The following is a 27660-nucleotide window of genomic DNA, read 5'->3' as shown; positions in this document are numbered from 1 at the left end:
AAAACTTAATGTCAGTGTTAAGTTTTAGACGAATTAACTTTACATTTTTGTTGAAAGCGATAGTGGAAATGGACGTATCACGAATCGGCACGTGATCGGATCATGAGAAGTCGACGTCATGATACGCTGACATGACGACATCAATTGATATTAACAAAACACTGCGATTTTTAATTCTAATCAAATACATTCGTGTTAAAGAAAACCAAAGATCGTACTGAACACATTAGTGAACGTTTGAAATAGAAATCTCCTGCCGGAAGGATCGCGTACTAACGTCAAAACTTAAACCAATTCAGTAAATGCAGTCGATCAACGCAAATCATTTTGAACAAAGAAGACAAATGAATTTAAATAAACACGAAAACAAATCGCGTTTAAAAAAAAAAAATGCCCTGACAACAAGAACTGTTCTTGTTGTTACGATGATGTAATCGACATCGTGGTTGGGTTAAGGAAACCTCAGTCAGGAAATTGGAACCCCCAAAAAGCCTTTTGAAAATGGACCTAACTTTGTGTTTGTTGATTGCCCTGGCAAGCAAAAAAAAAGAATTTCCCATTCAAGTAAAGAAATCGTTTTTTTTTTTTTTAAGAAAAACAATTTTTTCTGTCAAAGAAATAGGCTCAGTAAAGATAATGGAAGGGAAGGTCAGGATCTTTCCTTTTATTTTTGTGTGCGGGGGGGGGGGGTTGAAAGAAAAAAGATAGCCTCGTCGCAAATACACAAAGGGAGATCCCCGGGATGGGTTTCACACGGTTCTCTCGGTGACAGGACCCTCTCTTTTATCCTATTTCGCTTCCCACACATATACAACACCCTTGCTTCCAAGACGAAATTCAATCAAATCTAATGTATCGAAGGGAACGCAGAAGTTAAGTGTCGCGTTGCGTCTAGACACACACACACACACACACGAGAAAAGTCATTGGAGCAGCGATTCACACACACACAAGGAAATCTTGTACTAGTCGGCAATTTTGCTTCTACTCGTTGGCCATTTCCACGTGTGTGTGTGTGTGTCTGGCACTGCATGTTTTTCCCGTATACGTGTTATGTAAAGAGAGCATAATAAGGGACAGTCATGGCTGTTGCCACGAAACAAAAGTAAACAATCAATATGGCCATCAAAATTGAAAAAAAAAAAGGGACATGAGGGTCATTTAAATTCCATTAGCCATGGCACAGACACAAAAGAAAAAGAAAGAAACGTACCATCCAAAGTGATCGGCAGTCCAGTGAGGCAGGCACCACGCGACTGTGACAAAATGGCGAATGTTCGTCCTTGATCCTTCGCGTCCACTTGAATCTCTTCACACTTGGAAATGTGGTAAACAGATTGTCTTTTGTTTTTTTGGATTCAGAACGATGTGCATCTGGTGATGGAAGCAAAAAAAAAATGTTCGTTTTTGTCCAGAACAACGTGCTTTCAATTGTTTCGTAACGACAAGACGGCACAGAATGGCACACACATCAAAAGGAAAAAAAGGACACTTGGATTTTAATGAGTTGCAATTTTTTTATGTTCGAGAGCCGAATGTGAGAAGCAGATAGAGAGACGAAGGAGAGCGAAAGATTTCGAGATCTGACTGGGTCGCAGAGTTGGGATTGAATGGAGCCATGGAGGAAAAAAGGAAGGGGGCTAGGACTTTTCAGAGACCCCCCCTTCGTTTGCCTGCCCTCCCCTCCCGTACCCATTGCTCCTCCCCTCTCTCTCTCTCTCTCTCTCTCTCCTCTCACTGCACATCAAAGTGGGGTCTTTTCAGTCCGGTGTAAACTCGAATGACGCCTTTCGATTCCCTTCGGCCACCCCATCCGTCGCCCCCGTCACATTCGTGAAATTCTCAACAGTTCGCACGCAGACAGGATTCGTTATGTACAGACTTCATTTTTATTCGAGCTAAAAACGTAAGAGGTCAAAGTGATAGTCCGCGGCAGAAATTGTGTTGGAAACTGATTCTCTCCTACATCCTACATGAGAGCAGACGAATATCTGGCAAGAATCAACACGTGTCTGAATTCTAAACAATTCAACGCCATCTTGTGGCTGAATCTTTTCTCGTCTCGTCAGAAGAACGAAAAGAAACAGCTTGCTGTTGTTGAGGTATGTAAAAATAAACTTGAGACTCTTCATAATTGCGTTCAGTTTCATTTAACAGAACATAAAACAAAACGATTCTGTAACCTAAAAAAAAAAAACTGACGGAAAGAGCTACCATCTAACGGCCAACGAGAAATTGTTGCAACCATCAGCAAAATTGCAATTCCATTCGCGGCGCCCGTAATTGAATTAATTTTTTTAATCACACTAACCATCCTCTCTTACGCCACCTATAAAAAAATGTAAACATTGTACCTATTGCAGTGTCTCATACCAATCAAAAAGAAAAGAAATATCAGAGTTGAGAGAGACCGTGTCGAAGCCCACACAATCCGGGGTTGCAACCTTGATTCATATCTTCGTCGCTACATAGGTTCATTTTTTTGTTTTTTTGTTTTGTTTTTTTTGTTTTGTTTTTTTTCGCCTTATCCCTTTTTATCCTCTGTCACAAATTCCATTTTCCAAATTTTCTTTGCAGATAAGTTTGTCGTTATGCCGGTATTTTATTGTACAATGGATTCCAGTGCTATCTGTGGCAAGTAATAGCTCTTTCGGACTTGTAGAACTTGATCTTCCTACCGCCCGGAGCCATTCTCCAATTTGAACGTGGAACTTCTTGCATCATAGATCAGAGCCCAAAGTGCAAGCGAAAACAAAAATATTCCAGAAATTTGGTCCATAAGTTATTCTGCCTTGGGGGAATGAAATTTGGACACAAAATATAAATGTCTCCAAAATGATCCTCTCGAATTGCGAGGATTCCACACTACGCTGTTCCATTGTACACTACACCAGTTTATATGCAATGCCTGATGGACTTGCTCACACTTTAAAACTGAACAAAAAAAAAAAAAAAAGAAATAGTAATCTGTCCTTACCTTCTGATATCAACAGATTTTTTTGTTTGACGCTGCAGCCGTACATCCTTCCTGCCATAGCACTCCCGTACGGTTACACCCTGTTTGCGACAGGTATTTTTTTTTTCTTTAATTCTTTTGTGCATTTTGAAACACATTGGCGGAATTGTTTTTCTTTTCCCGTTTGCTCAAAGCATATTTGAATTACATTTATTTCAAGCATCCCAGCCATAGTTTTTCGTCCCTATTTTAATCAAATAGATAAACAGTCCTCACTTGAAATCAATCCTTGTAGACACACGAAATGCATTTGAGTCCTTATTGTGACGCAATAATACGCATTTTCGGCTCAGTTATGTTTGGTTTTCTTTACACAAATTTCTGTTTTTAGTTTCAGTTTTTTTTTAAATCTTACAATGTATTGTTTGTTCATTTAGAAAAACGAAAAACTTGACACGAACAATCCTCGGTCCACCATCTTTATTTATTAATCTATACGTCACTCGGGATTTTAGGATCAAGCCAAATGCCAGCTCACGTGATAATCATTCGCACTTTCTTGCTAACTGATAGTAATAATGTGGTGGGATGTGCTTAGGTTGGGAAACATGTCGTGATAAAATCGTTGACAAGCCTCGAGAAACAGGTAAAACAAGCTGTAAAGGAATGTTGAGTCGATTCTGATGAGTTGATCAAATACAAGTCCGGCAACAAAGGCTGCTGCATCATTACATAATATAGTTTTGTTTGTTTTTTTAAATAGGCACTGCCTTTTAAATTGATTATTACTTTCTCACACAGAAAGTCTATTGTTTCCTAAGTCACCTGTCAATGACGGGCCACTAGGACTTGAATGAACATGGAATTTTCTTTTTCCCCATCTCTTTTCAAAACGTTGTTTGTTTCTGTGCAACGAGAACAAACATTTCCTTTGATTCTCAACCAAATAATGTCGCGTCAGCACAATATAGGCACACATGGAGCGACTGGATGCAACCTTTCGGCTTTGGAGTAGAAATATTCCTCAAAGATTGTTGGCATTATATCATTCTTCTTTTTTAAGTTGGCCTCTCTCGTTTCTCTCTGTCCCCGAATTCAGTGTCTATGGTTTTGCCATCGCCGACTTTTACCTTGGCCTTGGTTTAGATATCTGGCCCTGTACATGGTGATTGGGAATTTGTACACTTTATAGACTGCTGACTGGCTCGCACAAATGCACCTTGTCTCTTGTGGCAGCCAGCATCGACTGATTTGAATAGCCTTTTTATGGCGACGAGATATAATGGTAGCAGAGAAATGGAGAATGTGGTCAGTCTAGGTAGCCGGATCTACCTGATTGTACGACTCTTTCATACACTACTGGGAGGGTAGTTTCTGCAATTGATAACGACGCTGGTGGCCAACAGAGTCATTGCTCAATAATCAATGGGAATGGTTTGCATTATTTCGAGAAAAGTACTCCCCTCTTTCGTTCGTTCTAACGTCTACGGAAAATCCTGTCCGCGGGAGCCATCGTCGCACGATTGGGGAAAAGTGCACCAACGGATAATTGGATAAGCTTCAACCTTGTCAATATATAGTCTGGCTGCTCAGTGCTAACAAAGGCTATCTTTTCATCCTCCAGCAGTCGTGTCTTGGGACAATTCATCGAAACGGGAAACCGAAAGAGACGAAACAAAGTGCGTTCCTTGTCTTTCGCCCAAGGGAGTTTCTTAAACAATGTAGGGAATCAACATGTTCAGACAATGTCAATACCGCCCCGTGATTTTCGTATTGGTTCAAAGCACTGACGAAAGAAAAAAGGTTTTCCCGTAAACGAGAATTCGATGTTCAAACTTATAAATCAATACCTCCACATGTCGGCTATGGACATCCAAGTTAAGATTGACGATTATAGGTAGTGACGTAGAAAACAGCTGCTTTTCTTTCTTGACTAGCATAAAAACAGTGAATTATGCTCGACTACACTGATCCATGTAGAAGTGGGCTGACACGATTGAGCATCAACTTGTTTTGCGTGAAATTTGAGTTATTACTACTATGAACTTGATAAACATCTTGAAAGGGTAATACATCTTATGACATTCCCTTGTTTTTCCAGACATTCCATTTGTTTTTCAACAAAAAATTTCCTGCGTTTCTGGATTCATTTCCTTGCGTCCCTGTCAAATTTTTTTTCTTTCGCCAAACTCTTTGGAAAACATGAGATGATTCTCCCAGTGCCTTGTCAGTGTCCTCTTTTTTGTTGTCCTTAATAAATTACAAATATGAAAAACAGACAACTTATTATGCAAAATAGGGGAAATGTAAAACCTCATGTTACCCGTGCTCGCATATTTTTCCTACAAGCAGACATGATCGATGCCAAGTTCCAAAGTTGTATTCCTAATTTGACCTCATTTGTTACTTCTTGATCAAATCCACCATAGGAAATGGCAGCCAGCAAGGCAAAAGAGAGATTCAAAGTTGAACCACACTTTCAGTTGAGGGCGGTATTATTCTTCTTTCATGAATTTCATTTGGCGACTTGACCAAGTTTGGTCACTTTTGTCCTTTTAGGTATTTTCAATAAAAACTAGTCTGGGAACGGCATTTCAACATACCAACAAGTCGGGGAAACAAGACTGGCATTAGTCGGCATAAAGCAGAGAGTCACCGAAGAGTTCCAGTCGGTGGTTTGAAAAGATTACAGGTGATGCTCTCGAGCGAATAAGAATTAGTTGATTACCATCATCTTCATGCTTCTGCAGATGGTCATGAAATCTGTCGCCGTGAGAGTTTCACCTCTCCGATTGTCATTGTCCTTAATACGAACACGTTATTAAAATGGCCAAAGGATTAAACTCTGAGTTGAAAATGCATCCGAGCGTGCTGGCTTTGGCTCTGGAACAGGCAGCATGGAACATCAGGTCGTGGCGGCAGGTTTGCGGCAGTCTGTTCATGAATGAAACCTGACAGCGAAATATTTCTAAAACATCCAAATGTGTCTATCTTGGTGTCATGTTACGATAATTCAGAGATAGATTCAGGTTCTAAATGATACAATAGAAATGATACGCATTCTCCAAGCTGTCAAGCGCAATTATCCAGGTCTTTTCTTGTTGTTGTTGTCTTTCTGTCTGATGTTCTGCAGCCGCTACGATAATCTTCCATTCCGCCAACTTTTCTGGAGACGCTGGATTCCTAGCGATTCAATCAAAATTAACAAACCCCCCCCCCCTTTGTTGCTAAAGGGCATCCAACACGAGTACTCTTAATCGGTACCGGTTCGCAAACTGAATTAAGGCGTTGCATAAAAACTCACCCAGGAAACTCACTTACAAACCAATTAAAAAGCTCAATCAGTCCACGTTCGCCAAATTGGAATAAAGCTTGGCAATCTCACACGAAGGAATTTAAATTGGAAAACTAATCGATTGCAACCGGTCTTACCCCGTTCATGTATTTTTTTTTCCTCCCGTTAATAGAACGCTTTTACTCCCAAGACCAGGAGCAGCGTGACCGAGTAGTTGGAAGATACCACCAAAAAACTATTTTTGCTGTCCCTTCTTCTTGCTTTTACCGGTTGCATTGCCACTGCTCTCAGCCGGATCTTTTCCTTCGGCTAGAGCAAGTTGTTTTTTCAAATCCAGAAGAACGGCCACGGCTGCATCGATTGATGCTTTGTCTGCTTTGGCGGTTTTCAGACCACGAACTTTGTCTCCCTTTAAATAGAAAACAATTACACAACCCTCATTAAAATAGATATTCGAGCGGAAGCAACCAATCAATTTTAAATTTTAACCTGTTCGGCAACTTGTTTGGTAAGGTTTTCAACGCTATTTGTCATTGCAGGCTTCTCGATCGTTGCAGCAGCTGTGTCATTTGTTTGCTTAGTTGATAACTCTTCCGCAGTTGCCAACCTTTTCTTCAGATCCAACAGTTCGGCTACGGCAGCCGTAACAATAGCTTTCTCAGCCTTGGCAGCTTTCAATTGGCGCACTTTGTCACCCTTGGGAAGAGATTGAGCGAAATTTCAAAAATAGTGAATATAAGAATTTGAAAACAAAAAGCAAAACAAAAGGAATGAAAACAAAACAGAGGAATTCCAACCTGCTGGGCCACTTTCAGAGCCAGATTTTCAGGCGTTTCAAGGATGTTCGAGGCTTCTGCCAATGGAGTGGCAACGGCTGGATTCCCTGGAGAAGCAGATCCAACTTGGGCGCCAGAGAACCGCTTCTTTAATTCATCGATTTGGACCTGTTCTATTTTTTGGAATAAAGGAGCAGGCTTGCCGATTCGGTGGCCAGCAGGTAGACGGCACGTAAACTCTGGAATCAAATGGTTGACGTCTGGTCCGACACCGAGCTGTTCCTGGAGTTTCGCAGACAGGTTCGGCATGTATGGGAGTAGCATGACCGACAACTGGCAAATTATGTTGGCGCATAACCCAATGACTGTGTCCGCCTTTGCCTTTTCCTCTTCATTCGTACTCTTAATCAACACCCATGGCTGGGCGGCTTGCATCAACTGATTGCCCAGACGCGATATGTTAAAGATGGGTCTAATCGCATCACGCAATTTAGCGTTCTCCAATAGAGCGATATATTGCTTCAATTCGCGGTTAATGCGGACTAGCAACATCTTTTCCTCTTGTCCTAGCGTCATGACTGGAACGCAAGAATCGTAATTTTTTTCCAAGAAACTCAATGCGCTAGAATATAAAGGATTATAAGACGCCGGTTAAACAAGTTAGAAGTATACCGCTGGGTTTTACCGATTAGCAAAGTTTCCCAGATTATTGAGCAATTCGGTGTTGTTCTTGGCCATCAAATCAGACCACGAGAAAGTTGAGTCCTGTGATTCCGGACGTACGTAAAGTAGGTAAAATCGCCAGACATCGGCTGGAATGCCAGTTTCTTGGGCATTGTTTCCAAAAACACCGACTCCACGACTCTTTGAGAACTTGCCATCCTCGTAATTGAGATACTCTAATGAAACAACAAAAAGTTTTTAAATTCCATTGGCTGACTGGAAATACAAGTCAGACGGAATGTTCAAAACATACCAGTGGCAATCAGATGATTGACGAGCGTGTAGGGATCGTGAGTTCCCAGCTGAGAAGACGGGAAAACAACAGAGTGGAAGGGAACGTTATCCTTGGCCATGAATTCGTAATGGACAACCTGTTCGCGATTTTTCCACCAGCGTTCCCATTCTTCCGTGTAGCAGGCAGTGATGCTAAGGTAGCCAATGGGGGCATCAAACCACACGTAAAAGACCTGTTTCAACACACATTCCAGGAATGCCACTAGAGTTGCAACAAAAAATCCCCAAGTACAGTTTTAGTCACCTTATCCGTGTATCCTTCAAGCGGAACAGGGGTGCCCCATTTCAAGTCACGGGTAATGCAACGTGGTTTCAGACCTTCTTTGACCCATGAATTGGCAATAACACGGGCGTTATGAGTCCAGCCGGCCGTCACACTATCCATCCAGCCCGTCAATTTGCCTTCAAGCTGTGAAATTAATATAAGACATTTATAGTAGGATTTGTTTACTCAACATGAGAGAAAAGGTTAATATTACCAGAGGCAAATTGAGAAAGAGATGCTTGGACGTTTTGATCACAGGAGCATGACGACACATTTTGCACCTTGGTGACTTAAGCTCAACGGCATTAACCAGCTTACCGCACTTGTCGCATTGGTCACCTCTGGCATCCTCGTAACCACACAAGGGACAAGTACCTTCCACGAATCGATCAGCCAAAAATCTGAAACACAAGAAAGCAACTGTTGAGTTTCATGGAATGACACCAAAAACGCTGTTTTTCTCGCTGAACGAAGAGAAATAATGATTACATTTTGCAATGCTCACACAACAGCTGCTCCATGGTATCCTCTGTCAGATAATTGTTACGATGCAGTTTCAGAAAGATATCCTGAGCAATCCTGAATTAAAGAAGCAGTATGTAGATTGGCAACCTACTATGAATTACTGTAACAATAAACAACAAATACTTTGTTTGATTAGGTGTAGTAGTACGTCCAAAATGGTCAAAGCTGATATCAAACCATTTGTAAACTCCATCATGGAGCTCGAAGTATTTATCACAAATTTGCTGAGGTGTCAGCCCTTCTTCCAATGCTTTAGTTTCAGTAGCAGTGCCATACTCGTCCGTCCCGCAAATGTACAGCGTATTATAGTTCCCTGTATAACAACATGCAAGACCAGGTTTAGAATGTGTTTTAGTCAAATTTAAAGAATTTCTAGGTAACTCACTCAATCGGCAGTAGCGAGCAAAGACATCAGCTGAGAGGACGCAACCGATAATGTTGCCGAGATGAGGAAAATTGTTGACGTAAGGCAGGGCACTGGTGATCAGAACATTTCGCTCTCCTTCAACCGGTAACCTATAACGAAAAATATGATATTTTGTTTGATACAATTATATAAATACATATGGTCATTGAGGCGAGTGTTTATCTTTTCTATCCCTTACTAGGAAACCGGTTTCTCGAGGGAGATCACTAAACTGTCCAAACTGTCTGGCATTCCTTGATATGTTAAAGAAACAACATACACGTGTAACTGTTTCAACTTGGATGATAGACAATAGCTAACTCATTAAACTGTTAGGAACAATGTAAGGAAGGACACTGATCCTAAATTTTATCACTGATTCGTTAAAACAAGGTCATGCCATAACCTTGTCAAAAATGGCGCGGATACTTATCTTCCAGACAGCCAAACTAAATTATCTGTTAATGCTCAATCGGTAACGCGCGTCATTAACCAACTGAAAATGTAGAATAATCTGTAGAATTCACTAAAGAAGAGGGTGAGAGAGATTTTCTAAAGTTTCAAAATTTTCTCCCTCTTTTTCTCAGCATTTAGGTAATGCAAGGTCACATTATCCCATCAGAAAATGAAACGAAAGGAAGGGTACAGAGAGAGAGAGAGAACAAAAAAATGGCTGCGTCTTTCCCCCCCAATATGACCTCGGCTGACCTAACCCAAGGTCAATCCCCTCGACTTGGTTTTCACACAATAAAAAGCCAGCGCATCTACTAGAATTTCATCAGTTCAACGTTGTCTCTCTCTCAGTCTTCTCACTACATCAACTTTACCAGAGGCATCTGACTAGCAGCTCTTAATCATCTCCTGTTTCTACTCGGCGTTACATCTACGAGTTTTTGCAAGCTGTTTTATTCGACACTACATGTATCTAGTATGACCAGTTATACGGAGTCACTGGGTATTCATTGTAGGGTCGAATAATGTCAGCCATTATCAACAACGTGCTCAAGTATTCCATTGAAAACTACCCATTTCAGTATTCGAATTACATAATTTGTTTCTTGCGTTATTGGTGCTCTTGGTTGCTCGGTCTTTAGGATTATGATTCTAACATTCCTAAAGCTCGGCTAGCAGGATCCACCAATTTTGCTATGTCTACAGTAATGAAAATCTCACTTACACAGGATGAGTAATTGGCTTAGGTTTGGTGATGTTGCGTTCGTTCCAGTGTTTGACTGCATCTTCAATGTCTTCTAGACTGATGGCCACTTCTTCCTGTGAAATGTGAATCGGAAATTAGTCTCGGTAAACTTGGCCCAGACCTGACTTAATTATTAACAAGTCACTGGGTAAAGTTTGTCCGTTGACTAGCTTCTCTTACCTCTTCACACTGATCCGTTTCTGTTTGCTTGATTTTGATGTCCAATTTAGAGGCTGCAATCTACAGATAATTACATTAGTTTGTGTCCAGGTTAACATAGCCCACAGATTGTATCGATTTCTCTGGGTTATGATTAAGACTGGGCAAAAGCTTCTGCATATCATCAGTCTACTTAGCAGTAGTATATATGTTGCCAGTCTTATGTAACTTTGAATACAATTACCTTGAATTGAGAACTTGTGTAAAAATTATTGAACCACTTCATCACATTTGGGTAATTGGCCATGAACTTGCAGTCACAAATCTCAATCAGAGCACAGAAAATTATTATGTCAGCTGCAGACAGAGAGTTCTGTAATGAAAACAAATAGTTAAAATTGCAATTTACCAATACCACAAACATCTTACACCAATGAGGAATTTGTTTCGAGTAGCCTTGTCAAGATGCTCCAAAACAGTGGTGAGATGTTGGGGTTGTTTATTCAAAAATGCCTGAATTTCAGGATGTAACGTTGAACTTTCCCAGTCTAGCCATTTGTCTTGCTGTAGATTGACTTTTTTTTGACCACTTAGGCAAGATAAGTACCACACAGCAGCGTTGCACGAGAAGAGTTGGCAGTCTTCGTTAACGATGAGCACGGTTTTCTCAGCTGACGGAGTAACTTCTAATTCGATAGGGATATTCAGGTATTCCGATGTCAGTAAAACTTTCAAGCCGGAGAAATCGTTGGAACGTGTAATCAGTTTCATTTTTAAAATGAAATACGAAATTCTAGCACATGTCAAGATCTGACGAAAGTTTCGATTATAATTTCGTCTGTAGTTGGAGGTTGATCTAATCAGCAGCTTTTATAACTGGTTAACTACCATCGTATTTCCGCGTAAGCGCATAACATATATAACAAATAACTTATAGTTAGGGACTTGGGGATAGTAACATTGATGTTTCCCGCGCTTACCATTGCAATTTTTACTTTTTTGCTTGGCGAATCGCTAGCACCATCGGCCAAAAGGCCTAAGACGCTAACGCATTCAGTTTGCAACGTGTCAACAAAGCAGACGAGAACAACTGTCACCCGAAGTCGTGAACTACCCTTTCCTGTCTCTTAGCAGTTTTTGAGAGACCATGGAATCAATTACAGACAAAGCCAATCCTTTAGCTAAAAAATTAGCAAAAATACAGGACAATCAATTTGAAAATGATAAAGTACACTTGTTTTTAAAAATATGCCACTAAACACATTTGTCAGCAATTCTGTTTTACAGGACACCCTTGAAGCTTTAAAAGAGCTGTCAACATTTTTCAATGAAAACAGTATTCGAACTCGTAGGAATCTCCGAGGAGAGATAGAAGGAAGAAGCCTAGCAATAAATCAGGTATAAAATGTGTTCTTTTCATACAATGACATTACTCACTTATTTTTATTTAATCTTTAAATAGGATATCTTTAAAGCATTTCATCAAGTCAAAGAAGGTAAATATTGAGTTCTTTCTCATGATGTGTGGCTAAAAAGAAAATTATCTTTGTTCTAGCTCTTGATGATGTGCATTCTCAAGTATTATTCATGAATCAGAGTTGTAAAGGAATGTCCTCTAAGCTTGCTGCTGTTAAAATGAGAACACATCAGCTTATGTCCCAAATGACCAGTTTTCAGGCAACTAGGTATATCGTTGTTAAAGAACATGTTAAAATTTCACATTCAAATTTAATTTCTTTTTAAATAATAATTCCCAGTAATCAGCTAAGTATGGAGCAGATGGTGGCCAGCAAAATGATTGAAAGCTTCCAGTTAACCCCTGCCGAAATGACTGAGCTACAGAGCTTTGATCGTGCGATCACAGCCGAATTCTTTACAGCATTTAGGAAGTCTAAGCATATACATCAGCAGTGTAAGCTACTTCTACAAAGCGGTCATCAAACTACGGTTTTTGAAATTATGGAACAAATGGCGTCCCTTCAAGAGACGGCACTTGAAAGACTTTACCGGTGGACGCAAAATCAATGTAGAAACATTGATTCACCTGATTCGAATATACTTTTGACGCAAGCCATTTCGTGCCTGCAAGACCGGCCCGTTTTGCTTAAGTAAGTTGCCAAATTTCGTTGCTATTTATGAACACGCATAAATAATGGTAATAATTTGTATGCATAAATGAAGATATGTTGTTGATGAGTACTGTACTGTTCGCCGAGGATTGGTTGCACGGTCTTTTCTTGATGCTTTAACCATTGGCGGACCCCACGGAACACCTCGACCCATTGAGCTTCATGCTCATGATCCTGCACGTAAGCATACAACCTAAATCAACTGATAGGTATTAACCATCAACCTGCTTGTATATCTGCGATTAGGTTATGTGGGAGACATGCTCGCTTGGTTACACCAAATGACTCCAATGGAAAAGGAAAATGCTCAAGCCCTCCTTAAAGGCTGTGACAAGTCGGGTTAGTACCTTGTTACAGACGTTTTGGATCGACAGTAGTGAGTTTCTTGTAATTTTGTTTTCAATAGATATCAGCGAATTGGTAAAAGGTGCCTTAGCAAATATCACCGAAGGTGTTTGCCGTCCCTTACGGTTGCGGTTGGAACAAGTAATATCACCTGACATCGGCCCTGCTGTACTTCACACGTTATCAGGATTAATTCGATTCTATCTTAATACTATCGGAGAGGTTATCATTTTTTGGTTTAAAACTTTTGGAACTGTTACGTGATTTACCCTTTCGTTTTAGGTTGTGCCAAACAGTGCATTAATTGAAACACTGAATGATGTATTCGATCAATGCCACCATACATTTTTAACCTCTTTGGAGTCCCATGTCCAAAGGCTCTTGGAACGAATTCAACCGCCCAGTCAAGATTTAAGTCCTTCTCTCGGGGTCAACCAACTGTTGAATTTATTACGGGACGTTCTTTCAGGAGGACATATAGTAGACGCGAAACCTTCTGACGTTTCTGAAGTATAAGTCTTTCATTTTGAAATCCTACTTTATAAAATGAGCAGTAATTTTATTATATGATATGGTAGGTGGTAAGCAGAGTATTGGATCCCTTGTTGCATTTGATAGAAGATACTGCCGGTCGACTTCCAAGGGTTGATCAAGCTGCCTACACGCTTAATTGCGTCTATCAGATTCACTCTTCGCTTTCGCTTTATGAACATGTCGAAGAACGTTTGGAGAATCTACAAGTAGCTTTGACATTAACAACAATTTTAGAGCATCGCTACATACTTTCCGGTTTTATAGGGGTTAATGGAGAACCAGTTAGCTCTTCTGAGCAATGAGCAGGCTACCAGCTTAATTCATAGTCTAGGATTAGGTCCAGTCTGTGCTCTTTTGCAAAATCAAGGTGACGGAGAATTGTTGTCCAATATTCCAGGCATGGACTCTTCTAGTTTACAGTCATTTCTGGTATTTTTCCACATTTTTTAAGCTTAAAAATATTTTACAAACAGTGCTTTTTGTTCAGGTGAAACTAGATGCTCTGCTGGGTGCACCGGACGCTTTGCAACTGGCACAGTGGAAATTGTTGATCAGTGGCTCTCACAGGAAAACCATTCAACGACGAGCGCTAGACACCGTTCTATCAATTTATGAGCAACTATATGATGCTGTTCACAATCCCGCTAACTGTTATGAGAATCCATCTAGTATTATGCCACGGACACCTCAGCAAGTGAGACATCTACTTGCATGATTCTTCACAGAGTTTGTGTAACTTATGATTAACAGAGTGTTTTCTAAATCCTTTAATATGTTAAAGACATGGTCTCAGTACAAGATAGATACACAAATGATCTTTACATTGTTGGATACTATTTAATCTTCGTCTGTTCTGGTGTGGCTGAACTTGTTGCTTCTGTTAAAGTCTTTATTCCCTGTTTGGGTTAAATACAAAACAAAGATAGCTTTCAGATTCAGTAAACTTATAGAAAAATTCCACTTCTGAACACTGAATGGCATACCCTAATGATAGGAAGTTCCATCTTCTCATTTTTGGGGACGAATCGCTCGATTTCTTGGAGTTTCGTCCACCCCCAATGTATCGATATCATTGCAGGCACCATCACAATCATAACGATGTTTCTCTTGGTGAATCTTGACAATTTTTGTGCCCAAGATAAGCCTTCCGCCATCCTTACATAAACACCAACAAATTCAGAAATAAAAGTTCATAACACTTAATAAAAGGATATTAAAACTTCTAAATAGTCAGTAGGCCTGCAGAGGATAAACCTTTGACTGAGCTAAATATTGAATACTTTATACCTACAACAGTTTAAGTGCACTTCAAGTTACAAAACTCAATCAAGTAATATTGGCAGACGACAATTCGTATTCGTAGTCATGGTAGCTAGCAGACTACGTGAATACAACTATAAGCTTCTATGAACGGTGATCTCATCTTTTGAAATTAGACGTTTAAAATCCCCTCATTAGGTGCTTCTATCAGTCAATTTTAAAAATATTCCGGAAAAATTTATAAGGACTTCACTACTCGATGGCTATGCACATGTCTGGTATGTCAAATCAAGGAGCAATGATGAATATGACCCCGCTACAGCAGCAACAGCTTCTTCAGCAGCAGCAGCAACAACAACAGCAGGCACCAGGAAATAATAATCCTCAACAAATGTTGCAGCATCAGCAACAGCAACCGTTAGTTCCAACCCAACAGGTAGCAGCAAATCCAAGTATGCCCAACCCAACTGCCTCCCATCCAACTACTGAACAACAAAAACTTGATCACATTGCCAAAGTCAAGACACTTCTCTGGCCACTCAAAGAGAGCTTAATAGTAATATCAGATTTGTAAATATCTCGTTTAATCATGTGCTAATAACTCTTGAAATTTGACAGACAAGTTTTAAGACAGCTGCCCAGAATTTTAATCAGAATGGCATGATAGATTTTGGAACAATGTAAGTCTCAACTTCAATTTTGGGCTTTGTCGTGAAGGTATCTGATGCTTTTCTTTTCCATGCAGGAAAGGAACAGAAGCCAATATACCTCGCTTTGACAAACAGCTGGAGGACTTCTATTCTATTTGTGACCAAATTGAACTCAATCTTCAAGCTGCCATTGGGTGTGCCTCCCAGGTTAGCACCAGCCAACGGCATGTTCCATCACAAGTGACTGTAGTGAGACAAGAACCTGTCATCAATCAGGAAATCATTTCTTATCCCAATTATGTTGGAGTTGCCAAAACTCAAGTTGCTTATGTGAAAGATGTAATTGATACTCTAAATGATGCTGCTCAGAACCTCTCTAATGATTAAACAAATCATCAGTCACATGATAATGTGCTTTTCTTTTTTTACTAAAAATACATTTGTTTGGTGAACTACAGTATTTCACAAACAATATGGTTATTGCAATTTTTTTGTAACTTCAGTGGAAAGTGTGGCCGTCGCGCGTAACTCGCAATCGTGAGAAAGATACCGCTAGCTTATTGTTCGGGAACGCGTGATCTTCAGAACTGAATTCACTCGTGACTTGGTTTTCTCACAATCGTAGCTATCTTCATTGTGATTTCCTGCTTTCGCAGGCTTTCTATATTCCCTATATAGATATTCCACTGAAGTTACATACTTTTTTTTTAAACTTACATTTTGATGCTAGCATCAGGTAGCAAAATAAGTTTCACCCTTATCCCGATTTGCCCAAATACTCTGGGAAAGCACAGTTGCCTCAAATGTTAGCGGATTCTATCAATCAGTATTGACTTCAAGTACGCTTATGAATGCACGTTGACGAGCATGACATTCAAATACAGCAAAGAATTGAGCTAAGAGATAAAAAAAAAAACAACTTGAAAGCCGCTATTCGTGATGAACTACGTCAGCGATTGTAAGCGGCTCAAATTTCTCCCCCACTTCGAATGCGACAAAAACCCACATCTGAATGCTGACGAACGGTCATCTGCCGAACTGATTTCTCTCATCTTCTTTGGCATTTATAAGCGAGAAAATTCAACGGTAAGGTATCCAGTCCCATTTCGACTTCAACCAACAACAAGATGTTTCTCAAGGTAATTTTTATTCCCAAACCCATTTTATTAACTACACTAAAGTAAAGGATTTTGCATTGCAGGCTTTTATTATCCTTTCTATCCTTTTCTGCTTGGCAACGGCTGCTAGGATTACCCCAATTGCTCCTGCAAGCGAATTCAAGCGTGACCATTTCAGTTTGGAGTCTTTCGGCCATGGCAAGCATCATTCACATGCGTTAAAAACGATTCGATCCCCTTTCGGTTCTTCAAACAAAGCCGTTGAAAGATCATTTCCTGAGAATGGATTGGATTCAGCTGGACCAGGTGCTCCTGCATACGGTAGTGTTGGAGGAGCTGGATTTGGTTCCCCTGTGGGCAATTTCAATGGGCCAACGGGCCAAACTAATCTAGGCGCAGCCGTTGTACACCCGGGATCATTTGGTGGGCAGCAAAGTGCCTTTGGAGGACCATCTGCATTTGGAGTACAGTCCGCTTCGTTTGCTGGGCAGCCTGGTTCGTTTGGAGGCCAATATCCATCTTTCGGAGGCCAACCTGGATCTCCCGTTGGTCAACCAGGACCCTTTGGTGGTCATCCGAACTCGTTTGGTAGTCACTCTGGTTTGTCTGGTGGCCAAGCTGGATCCTACGGTGGAGCGCAAGGAGCAGCTCCAGGATACAGCGGTGCTGCTCAAGGCGGTTACGGTGGAAATTCTGTAAGCTTAGATGTTTTTTTCCCTGTGAATTAGAACTAATGAAAGAATTATTTTGATAGGGCGCAGGAATGCCCTATCAGTTTCAATATAGTGTCAACGAATACGGCAATAACTTTGGACACTCGCAATTGAGCGACGGTAACCAAGTCAGTGGACGCTATTACGTGCAGCTGCCGGATGGCCGACTTCAAACTGTGGACTTCAAGGCAGATCCATTGAACGGCTACACCGCCGACGTCCAATACCAAGGCCAAGCCCAATACCCAAGCAATGAAGGAAGCTACGCTCTAGGATTAGGAAACGGTGGTGGTATTGGCGGCGGGTCCGTTGGACAACTACCACTTGCTTTCCACGATCAAGGAAACCATGGAAGTGGTCTTCCTGGCTCGTCTGGAAGCTATACTGATTCCGGTGCTTTTAGCGCCAAACCATATTAAAAGGTTGAGCTAAAGCGGATTTATCTAGCGAAAAATGTAACGCAAAATTTTTTAGCATTATATTGCAGTACATTTCAATAAAATACTATTGTCCAACACTTCATGTACTACAAAAAACACTAAAATTCAAAACACGGTACTCATAGCTTTGCTTGAACGTGACGTCAAGCCCGGCTAGCTCAGTCGGTAGAGCATGAGACTCTTAATCTCAGGGTCGTGGGTTCGAGCCCCACGTTGGGCGTTAATATTTTTGTTGCATGAACATTCTGTTTGTTACAAGATTTTTTGGTGCATCGTTCTAAAGGCAGTAAAAAGCAAGTACTGAGGATTTCTGTGTAAATCCTTTTTGCAAGCAGCAAAAAGAATTTTATTCAGGAAAATGAGATGCAAATTTGAAAAATTATTGCATCGACCGGGAATCGAACCCGGGCCGCCCGCGTACTGCATATTAATTTGGCAGGCGAGCATTCTACCACTGAACCATCGATGCTATGGTAGCCCATGTTCTATATTTTTAGTATTTTGGTTTTTTCTAATTTTAATTGAAAAATATATGCATCGACCGGGAATCGAACCCGGGCCGCCCGCGTTCTACACAGTTATTTTGGCAGGCGAGCATTCTACCACTGAACCATCGATGCGATGTTTTTCGGAGCAATCCTGTAAAAGAAGATACGATTTGTTAAGGGAGAAATGAGCTCTAAAAGGGACGAGGTTGCATGGGGAACGTCGTTAATGAACTTAACAAAGAGTTGGCAGTAATTTCAATTTGTATTCGCGTCCAACTGCTGCCCAAACATAACATTCGGCTACGTAATATTCAGTCGTCATAGTCGTATCGCAAATCACTAAAACAATGAAATTCGATAAAAATTAGCAAGTAAGATCGATTGACTAAGAATGGCAAACCTCAGGAAGTCTTTCACGAAAACAATGTCACGGGCATATGGTGTTGCAATCTTGCCAAAATTGACAAACCCACTTTCTTCCATGAATTTCACTATAGCTTCCTCGCCTTCGTCTACGTGTTCCCACTCAACCACTATCGTCTGTCCATCCATTATATTTAATTAAAATATCTTTCCACTATCAAATTGAATTTGTTTTCCTAACTCACCTTAATATCAACTTTGTGCCAGGGTATCGTTTTAAGTACTTTAAGCTCATGGCCTTCGATATCGAGGCTGAAAAAATCCACAGAAGTCCGCCCATAGGCTAGAAGAAACGAATAGAATGGAAAACATTGTACTGTTATTAGTTGATCGTTTCCAAACCAGGAAGACTTTTCTTGGATGCTTCCAACTTGGAAAACTGATTTGAAAGAGACCTATACGTAATAACAATAGAACTATTTGATTATCACGAAAAATGGATAAGCTGCTTTACAGAAATTACTTCAGTAGGGTAAGTTTCCAAACTGAGACAAGCAGGAACATGCGTTGCTTTTCTTTTACGGGTCAACAGAGAATCGTACGATCCACGGTCCGGTTCGATCAAAAGTCCTGTCCAATTTTTGTATCGTTCCATGTAAAGCGTATTTGACAAGAATTCCCCATCTGAGGCACCACATTCCACAAAGAAGCCATTCCTTTGGTTGCGTAATATTCTCATAACTGCTTTGGCTTGACCAGCAGATGGATCGGCTGTTTGTGGATTGTGTAAATCTAGTGGGACTTCTGGTCCCCAGGGTTTTTTCAAATATCGCTGTCGAATGAGATCTAGTACACATGGATGATCTTGTTGCAACCGATGGGTGTTGGCATATTCTAAATCAGGACAGAGTCAATAATTCAGTACTTTGATTAAGCAACCAATTTTTTTTTTTACCTAGGGTGCATTCTTTGACGTGTTGAGATTGTTTGGTCTCTTCCAGTAAATTGTACTTGGTTGTTTTAGTATTTGAAGATTTTCCGCCTTTATTTTCGTGAATCAAAAAGAAAAAGAAAAATAGTCCAATGCATAATAAAATAGATGATTTTCGACGAGCCACAAAAATCCGAATTCCTCTGAAGCTAAACAGATTGATAAGATTAGTTTTGAAGCAATTCGCCAATTGCCTCTAAATCCACAGAATTTACCTGATGAACGTCATCCTTGTTGAAGAAGAAAATGCAGGCACAAAATTTGAATATCAATGAAATTCACACATAATCTCTGAAAAGCTGCTGGAAGAGGAGCACGGAACAGCAACCAAGTTGGATTTCAAGCCACGACTGCAACATTCAATGGCCAGAGTCTCTTCGATTTGAAATGATGCTGCTAACCAAATTTTAACGCAAGCTTTCAAGCTGTATGCAGTACACGTCAGCAGCTATAGGGAGAGATCGAGAAGAATTTTGGTAACCTTCAGCAGAGATGGACGTGGATATAATTGAACCGCTGCAGGGTAGTAAATCTAGTACTTGTGTAATCACTGTTCTTTTCTATTCAGAAGAGTTAGATATCCTCTAAGCTGATGGCACTTGTATCCTACAAGTTCTAGATCTTATTGAAAGACTAGAGCCGGTAGCTTCACCAACAGAGCTAGGTATTCAATCATACAAATATGACACCTAACTTTGATCAATCTACTCTCCCAAATCAAGGGATTCCTAGAGTACCGCCGAGGCCGCCCAAACACGCGAATAAAATAGCTAAGAGCGGGCAACCCAAAATAGAATAGGTGAGTTTTAGAGGTCTGGAACCATCTAGAAAAATTCAATCTTCCTCCTGGCTGCCCGCTGGGGCAGCCATTCGATCCATCCGCCTTAGCTACTTGTCTATACACTCGTTGCATCTGCCTGTGAATTCACCCAGTATAGCCTACCTCCCTGTCCATCCTCCCTTTTCATCTGACCATTGATCCACCCACTGTTCTTGCCCGTTCAACAATTTTACTGTTATAGCCGGCCGACCCAGCGTTCTATTTGTCTGTTGCTCCACCTGCAGAATCCGCCCGTCAGCTGATCATTCTTTATGCTCGTTGTCTTACACGTATTGGCCTATCAATGAGCTCGTTCTTCCAACTGTTGGCCTGCTTGCTGTATTTTGCCTGCTGGCCAATCAATCTACATGTCCGTTTCTGTTTGTCCTTGCCCTTGCATTCCTCCCTTATTGTTTTTCCCCTTCGGTCCATCCACTTTATTTCATTATTTGTAGCTGCAGTCCGTCTATCCAGGCGTTTAGTTACACACCTCGATCCATCCAGTAGATCTGCCGGCTCGTTGCAGTTATCTTCTGCCCGCTGTGACAGCTCATTACTCCACTCGTTGAGGGTTAAAAAACAAACAAACAAGATAGTTGGAAAGGTTAAAAGAAGCGAAAAGCGGAAAGGTATCAACTAGTCAGCGGGGGTTAAGCGAGGTGAGAATATTAACCCTTTTCTTGGGTAGTCGCCACCACCAGCAACTGACAGTGTGTCAACATTACTCGTTCAAGTCAACGCAGAAAAAGAAAACGAGATAAAGCAAGTTGGGTTAAGGAAAATAATTTGCTCGGCTTCTTGATATTCGACACAATCGGGATAGAAGAATGAAGAACATTGGCCGAACTAAACGGCTGTCTGATCCGCTGTGTCATGCATCACTGTCGAAACGCACAGGCACATAATTGATTAGCGAGGGATAACATGATGGAAATTATCGCGTTTGATGTTCCGTTTAATTACTGATAAACACCGCTTTATATATTCGTTTGTGGTTCGGTGATTCTCCGGAGTGAAGCACGTGCTATTCCCACAAAGTTCCTAGAATTCTATTGGCGTGGCAAGAGGTTGCATCAAATCGACTTCTTAGAATTAGAATCAACGGGTGTCTTTAGCATTTACTGTTAGCTATTTCTTGGAAAAGAAGCCAAAATAAGGGTTGATTCGTCATACCAGGAAATTAGAGCTATAGTATAGAAAACAATAAACAATAAATAAGCAGACTTAGAAAGTGGAATATATAGTGCAAACGATACAAGAATCTCATGATGGACTATCAGCGCACGAAATACGAGCAATAATTTCTCCGCAAAACAAGAAATCAATGCAATTTAGTATATCCTGGATGAGGGCAGACACTAACCTTAGCTCTAAAAAAATTGTTTGTCCATCCCTTACCTCTAAAAAAATTGTTTGTCCATCCCTTACCTCGGGGTGTTATGAAACACGGTTTGATGTCGCAAAAATTCAGGTTTTTTTAAGAACCATCTGCCCGCCAGTAAATTTAAATATAGGATTTATATCCTCTGTAAGACAATGTCGGGATCCAGCAAGCAAACAGGTTGAACAAGTGTGCACACCATATCAAACAAAATAAAAGCGACGAGCTGCCATTGATAAGTTCGTCGTTTTATAGTCTAGCCATGTGCCATCGTAATATATAAAGGGATCCATTCACTGTGTTAGCATCAGTAGCTCGGCAGTCAAAGAAGCAGATGGAGGAAAATGTTGCTTTATTCCTCTTTGGTTTTCTACTGCTGCATCATCTCCGTGGCCGTTTGGGGCAGGAGATCTTTCCATAAAGAAGTCAGTGAGCCTTTTTCCCCCAAAACGTCTACATATTGGCATTCTTTGTTGCACTATTTCGCTGCCAACAATGTCTACTTCGGTCGCCATCCGGCAAGAAAGCACGTGCAAGGTATTAGCCAATCAAGAGCTCACTTTGTGTGATAAATAAAGTTTACTTTTAAACCAGAATAATATCAAGTAATTGTTCAATTCTGTGAAGTTCCATTTGATATCACAGAGCCTTACGTTTTTAATTCCAATGACGGCTCCGTACCGCGTTATGGTGGCTGGCGAGCAAAGCACGCCCAGTCATTTAATCAGCAAGATCAACCAGAAGAAACCATGTATGCAGCCTTCGAAGGATTGGGCGAAGATGCAGAGTACCTGAATCAAAATATACCCTTTGGTAATTAACTTTCATCTTTCTTCGAGATGAGAGTCACTTTTTGACATTGGACATGTTTCTTTTGAAAATATTGAATTACTTGTGGGCGTGACAAAATCAATTGATGTTCTTATTTTTTTTTTGTCGTTAATAGACGGGGCTATCGAACCCTATCCGCAATTTCATTTAGAAGACTATCGAAGCCACCCATCATTCTTAAACCTACTTGCGCAAGCGCATAAAGGAAATCTTTATCCTCAAGGGCCATACGTATCTCCTTCAGAAATTATTTTTGGAAAGCAAACAGGACTCCGAAGACCAGGAAGACCATACGGTAACAATTCGATGGGCAAAATAAAAGATCGATGGCCCTACCTTTCGAATCGTCTATCACAAATGAGAAGGAGACATTGATGCGCGTGAAATTAGCATTATTTAAAGTTTTTCGTTTTTGTGGTACGATGCGCATAGGACGACCCCGTCCGCCCTGTCAAAATGGAAGGCCTGGTCCGCCTGGCCCATCAGGTCCAACTGGTCGTAAAGGAGACGCGGGAGCAACTGGCCAAACTGGCCCAGCTGGCCCCAAAGGAGACCCGGGGCGCGACGGACTTGACGGCAATGATGGTGCTGACGGCGCCAATGGTGCTGATGGAGCCACTGGCCCAGCTGGTCCTTCAGGCCCCAAAGGTGCGACGGGTGACATGGGACCCACGGGTCCAACAGGACAAACTGGGGGGATTGGACCTATAGGTCCTACTGGGCCAAAAGGCGATGACGGTGGTAATGGTCTTGATGGTAAAGACGGTAAAGATGGTCTTACTGGTCCTACTGGTCCTACTGGACCTAATGGCGCTACTGGCCCTACTGGTCCTGCTGGTCCTACTGGCCCTACTGGCCCTATTGGTCCTCTTGGTCCTCCCGGCCCTCCCGGCCCACCCGGCCCACCTGGTTCTGGTAATCCTGGTAATTCTCCGGGTTAGCCGTTGGATTTTGGATTCCCAGATTTGGGTTCCTTACAGTGTTTTCTGCAAAAAAATGTTACCAAATTAACTGCCAAATGAAAACAATAAACTTTCGAACCATCTTTATCCAAGAAACCCCAGAGGTAGACAAATTCATCTAGCTTAATCAGAGCAATTTTAAACATATTTAATTTGAATAAGTATTGCCGCCTTACGCGATTGTATCCAAAACTCTTCATTAAACTCTATGATACCTGAGGAAAGGAACGTAAACTTTAGCTTTATGTTTAGCTGAAGTGTCCGCTTAGTTGTTGCAGTTTCATTCGTAATGTTTCGTTATATCATTCAGTTTTGCTCAACAGCCGAACGTCGTCCGGATGTCTCAATCGTTATTTGTCCTTATAGGCTTCTGCCATTTCTTGCATGATCATAATAAATGATTCTCTTTGCAAACGTTTCAGGTGGCTGAAGAAGTCTGTCAGTTGGCCACGTACACAGACGAAATAAAAACCAACAATTTATGTTGAACGACAATGCGTTTTGCTGCGACATCGTCTTGCCTTCTTATTTACCAACATGCCTCATAGTTTCATTTTGGACGCTGTTTCTCATTTCATTAGCGCTATAAGTTTCTGATTTATTTGCACGAAACCATCGTTTCCCAGAATTTTTCCACAACATATGTGGCAAAAGTCGGGTGAAACTGCACATGTAACAAAGGTGGCAAGCGAACTAGATTTCATAAAAATTAGCATTCGTTCGCGGAACAATGCGATTCGGGGGAGGGGGGGTAAACACGTGTACTCCGCAGTTAGGCTACTTCCAGGAACGGTTCGATCTCGCCTGGTGGTATTTGGCCAAAAAACAATTTTCATGACCTGAAATAAACTCTTCATAGCAATCCTGTTTCCAACCGTTAGTTGCATTCAATTTTTCCGGGATGGTCATTGCATTAGGAGGTGATTCACACGGGTCAGGAAAAGAATGCTGGCCTACGGAAATCAACGAACGAGTTCTAAACACATTAAAAAGGCGGAATATGTAGCCAAGGCGGCAACGGATTACCTTGATTAATGATCAGGGCATTCACAACGGACAATGATCTCCTTGCAGGTAAAGAAATTGGTGCAATTTTGTATATGCTGAAAAAAATGCAGGCATCGGTCTTCGTTCAAGAAATGATTTGCCCATCCCTGGCCTTGAGGCTTTAAGACAAGTATGGCGTGTTGTTGAACCAAAACTCCCGCTTTCAAAGATCATCGTGCCCTTCAGTTAATTGTGTGGGGTATTTTGGGTTCGTGGATGAAATTGCGATGATCAAGTGAACAAACAGGTTTGAAGAGTGTACACATTACCTCAAACAAAAGAAAAGTAGTAGAGTATCAGTATTAAGTTCTGCCTTCCGTAACCTAATCATCCCGCCGATCGGACAAGCCGCTGCGGAAAAAACACTACTCCCGACAAGCTGATTAGGGTATATAAAGAGATGCATCAACGGAGTCGATTAGATTACGGAGAATGTTGCACATTTCCTCCTTAATCTTTTACCTCTCCGTTGCCTTGTTTTGTTCCGTTGGGGGCAAGAGAACTCCGCTGACGGAAAACGAACCGGAAAGATCTCAACGGGAACTACCCTATTCATCTTTGTACACTGTACTACCCGATGTTCCCTTGTACGATGGCGTATTAAACGAAAATGATCAGCCAACGAGACGAGGTATTGGATTTATACATTTTGTCACATAAACTATATGCAAATAAAAATTCGTTGGGAGCTAATAAATCGTGACATTCATATGCAAGTTCCTACTGCTTTTCTGGGAAGACCTCCGCATCGAACGGGACCTAACGTACATGACAGAGATGCTCACCCGCTGTATGGAGTCGTGTTGCCATTTAACTATGCAGATCAGTTTAACCAAGGCTTTCACCAAAACGAAAACAAGTATGCAACGGCTGGAGCATTGGGTGGAAATGGGGAGAACCTGATGATCAGGCAACCACCAGGTAACCGAAATTGCCATCTCAGTTTTGTTCATATTTCCACAACGAGCTACTAAAGTTTTAAATGTTAATTAGAAGCATATTGAGTACAATCATACGACTCGTTCTGTTTAGCATTCAATAATGTTGGGTGCAGCTTGTCGGGAAGAAGGCATATTAACCTCCCATTATCCTTGCTATTTAGGGAGTCCTTTTGTTCCTCATCTATCCGCATCGTTTTACGGGGGTCATCCATATTCTTACGTGGAAAAGCGCCAAAATGGGCCACTCCTATCTCTAATCATGCAACTACAAGCGCAAGTTGGTGCACTGATGAGCCAGTTTGCTAGTCAAGGACTGGACCAATTGCGAGGTAAAACGATTAGACTATTTATAAAGAAAATTCGATTTAGTTTGTTGACTGCATTGTATTGAAGTTTCAAAGTTTCGTATTCCGTTGGCGACCTTACCAAAAGGCATATTTTCTTAATTTTTTGTGTATATATGTTGTCTAGGTCCGCCAGGTCCACCTGGACCACCTGGTCCTACAGGACCACCAGGGACATGCACAAATGGATCACCCTGTCCGCCTGGTCCACCAGGTCCTAGAGGACCACCCGGACCAACAGGACCAACAGGACAAACCGGCCCAATCGGACCTTCTGGAACAGACGGCGTAGACGGACAAATCGGCCCAGATGGACCAGAGGGACCCGAAGGACCAATGGGTCCGCCTGGTAATGATGGTACTGATGGAGCAATGGGCCCAGAGGGCCCTATGGGCCCAGAAGGCCCCGCTGGCTCCAAAGGCGACGCCGGAGATCCTGGACCACGCGGTCCTGACGGTGCCATAGGGCCATCTGGAGAGGCTGGCCAAGCTGGCCCACAAGGTGATAAAGGTGACAAAGGAGACAAGGGAGATACAGGTTCAGCTGGCCAAGCCGGAACGGCAGGTGAGCAAGGATCACCCGGCAATGATGGTAGGGATGGTGCGGATGGTGCGACTGGTCCTGCTGGAGATAAAGGAGCAAAAGGTGATACTGGTTCTATCGGTCCTATTGGTCCTATTGGCCCTCTTGGTCCTATCGGTCCTATTGGTCCTATTGGCCCTATTGGCCCTAACGGCCCCGCCGGTCCTGGCGGCTCTGCTGGTCCTGCTGGTCCTATTGGCCCTATTGGCCCTAGCGGTTCTATTGGGCCAACTGGTCCTATCGGCCCTATCGGCCCTCCCGGCCCTCCTGGCCCTCCTGGGCCAGCGTCAAATGCTGGCGGGCAAGGAGGTGGAGTTGGGCGCTGAAATGTTTGGGAATGTTGCTATAAGATATTGGGGTATAATTATAAGAAGCAGTGACATTTATTATAAACGAGGACAGCCTTGGAGAACACTGTGATGTTGGTTATCTTTAACTTGATAAAGTATGTGCACGTACCTATTTCTATCTATGCTGGGAATTTCATTTCATGTTTAATTTTCATAATAACTATGTTACCTATCAGCTATCTGTGTATTAAACGTATGGCTTTGTACGGTCTGCGATGTTCATTGCATGACTCCAATAGACATTAATTAACATATTAGCGGCTGCACATCAATAATGAATCCCAAATACCTAACTGTTAACATGTGACTCTGGATTGTTAGCCTGCCGGATATATACACCTTTATAAACCTTCCAGCATCACAAATGGCTGATGGTGGTTATTTGCATACTGGAAAATAACATGCCACATTCTTGAATGCTGATTCTTGATCGGTCGTTATTTTACCTCAGGCCGTTAACATCGCGTAGAGCCCGAACAACAAGTTTTTCTGGGAACAATTAGTTTTGATTTGACTACAGAATATTGGACTAGTAGATCTAGTGGCTGCCACCCAGGCTGTGCTATCAGTTGGCTAAAATCGTTTTCTTACCTCTAGGCTAAAAAGAAATGTCGCATGCGTGTTCACCAAGATGCTGATTGCTGCCCTTTCTTAATCAACTTTTTTTCCCAGTCGAATTCGGTCGTGATTACAAAACAAGCGTACATTAGGTATTCCAAAGAATTGCCTTTACGTATACGATATACACCTCAAACCAAAACAAAAACAGCAAC

The 27660-nt window shown here is 41.6% G+C and overlaps 6 protein-coding genes, 1 long non-coding RNA gene and 1 other non-coding gene across 11 annotated transcripts; 6 read left to right on the top strand and 2 right to left on the bottom strand.

Moving 5' to 3' along the window:
* The first annotated feature begins 1761 nt into the window (after positions 1-1761).
* Positions 1762-3657, top strand: LOC130693470 (uncharacterized). Of its 2 annotated transcripts, XR_009001691.2 has the most exons (5): positions 1762-2102; positions 2158-2279; positions 2364-2472; positions 2578-3070; positions 3394-3657. It is a non-coding gene; the product is annotated as an uncharacterized LOC130693470 (long non-coding RNA). The 2 variants fall into 2 exon arrangements; XR_009001690.2 differs by having other exon boundaries at positions 1764-2279; positions 3394-3656.
* Positions 3658-3837: 180 nt separating this feature from the next.
* LOC130693418 (methionine--tRNA ligase, cytoplasmic-like) lies at positions 3838-11441 on the bottom strand. 3 transcript variants are annotated; one of them, XM_059494370.1, is made up of 16 exons: positions 11027-11441; positions 10842-10970; positions 10619-10678; positions 10418-10512; positions 9220-9350; positions 8958-9147; positions 8799-8888; positions 8524-8710; positions 8289-8453; positions 8004-8217; positions 7713-7926; positions 7049-7649; positions 6741-6947; positions 5030-6660; positions 4807-4963; positions 3838-4742 (listed from the first exon to the last, which is right to left on the bottom strand). In XM_059494370.1, the coding sequence occupies exons 1-14, from the start codon at positions 11366-11368 to the stop codon at positions 6487-6489; spliced, it is 2799 nt and encodes a 932-aa protein (XP_059350353.1). In that variant the 5' UTR covers positions 11369-11441; the 3' UTR covers positions 3838-4742; positions 4807-4963; positions 5030-6486. The 3 variants fall into 3 exon arrangements, with proteins under 3 accessions (XP_059350353.1, XP_057372531.1, XP_059350352.1); XM_057516548.2 differs by having other exon boundaries at positions 4807-5206; positions 5280-6660; XM_059494369.1 differs by having other exon boundaries at positions 4807-6660.
* A 202-nt stretch (positions 11442-11643) lies between these two features.
* On the top strand, positions 11644-14531 carry LOC130693428 (conserved oligomeric Golgi complex subunit 6-like). The gene is made up of 12 exons (XM_057516566.2): positions 11644-11825; positions 11885-11995; positions 12060-12093; positions 12153-12282; positions 12355-12705; positions 12779-12906; positions 12973-13065; positions 13133-13293; positions 13354-13581; positions 13650-13811; positions 13870-14034; positions 14093-14531. Exons 1-12 carry the CDS (start codon positions 11745-11747, stop codon positions 14318-14320), a joined length of 1872 nt encoding a protein of 623 aa, XP_057372549.1. The 5' UTR covers positions 11644-11744; the 3' UTR covers positions 14321-14531.
* A 457-nt stretch (positions 14532-14988) lies between these two features.
* On the top strand, positions 14989-15970 carry LOC130693454 (mediator of RNA polymerase II transcription subunit 29-like). Its single transcript, XM_057516607.2, has 3 exons — positions 14989-15421; positions 15484-15545; positions 15611-15970. The coding sequence occupies exons 1-3, from the start codon at positions 15125-15127 to the stop codon at positions 15900-15902; spliced, it is 651 nt and encodes a 216-aa protein (XP_057372590.1). The 5' UTR covers positions 14989-15124; the 3' UTR covers positions 15903-15970.
* Positions 15971-16343: 373 nt separating this feature from the next.
* LOC130693446 (pro-resilin-like) lies at positions 16344-17773 on the top strand. Its single transcript, XM_057516596.2, has 3 exons — positions 16344-16654; positions 16717-17328; positions 17388-17773. Exons 1-3 carry the CDS (start codon positions 16643-16645, stop codon positions 17763-17765), a joined length of 1002 nt encoding a protein of 333 aa, XP_057372579.1. The 5' UTR covers positions 16344-16642; the 3' UTR covers positions 17766-17773.
* Positions 17774-17933: 160 nt separating this feature from the next.
* On the top strand, positions 17934-18006 carry Trnak-cuu (transfer RNA lysine (anticodon CUU)). The gene has a single exon. It is a non-coding gene; the product is annotated as a tRNA-Lys (tRNA).
* A 511-nt stretch (positions 18007-18517) lies between these two features.
* Positions 18518-19986, bottom strand: LOC130693449 (protein Star-like). Its single transcript, XM_057516600.2, has 6 exons — positions 19844-19986; positions 19593-19777; positions 19161-19531; positions 18883-19092; positions 18675-18814; positions 18518-18613 (listed from the first exon to the last, which is right to left on the bottom strand). Exons 1-6 carry the CDS (start codon positions 19855-19857, stop codon positions 18586-18588), a joined length of 948 nt encoding a protein of 315 aa, XP_057372583.1. The 5' UTR covers positions 19858-19986; the 3' UTR covers positions 18518-18585.
* Positions 19987-22173: 2187 nt separating this feature from the next.
* On the top strand, positions 22174-26863 carry LOC130693181 (collagen alpha-1(I) chain-like). Its single transcript, XM_059494811.1, has 6 exons — positions 22174-22366; positions 22475-22642; positions 22776-22955; positions 23093-23584; positions 25772-25939; positions 26082-26863. Exons 1-6 carry the CDS (start codon positions 22174-22176, stop codon positions 26861-26863), a joined length of 1983 nt encoding a protein of 660 aa, XP_059350794.1.
* The last annotated feature ends 797 nt before the right edge of the window (positions 26864-27660 follow it).

Source organism: Daphnia carinata, chromosome 3, assembly GCF_022539665.2.
Source record: "Daphnia carinata strain CSIRO-1 chromosome 3, CSIRO_AGI_Dcar_HiC_V3, whole genome shotgun sequence".
NCBI lineage: Eukaryota > Metazoa > Arthropoda > Branchiopoda > Diplostraca > Daphniidae > Daphnia > Daphnia carinata.
Note: the sequence above shows the minus strand (reverse complement) of the source record. Positions and strands in the feature narration are given on the sequence as shown.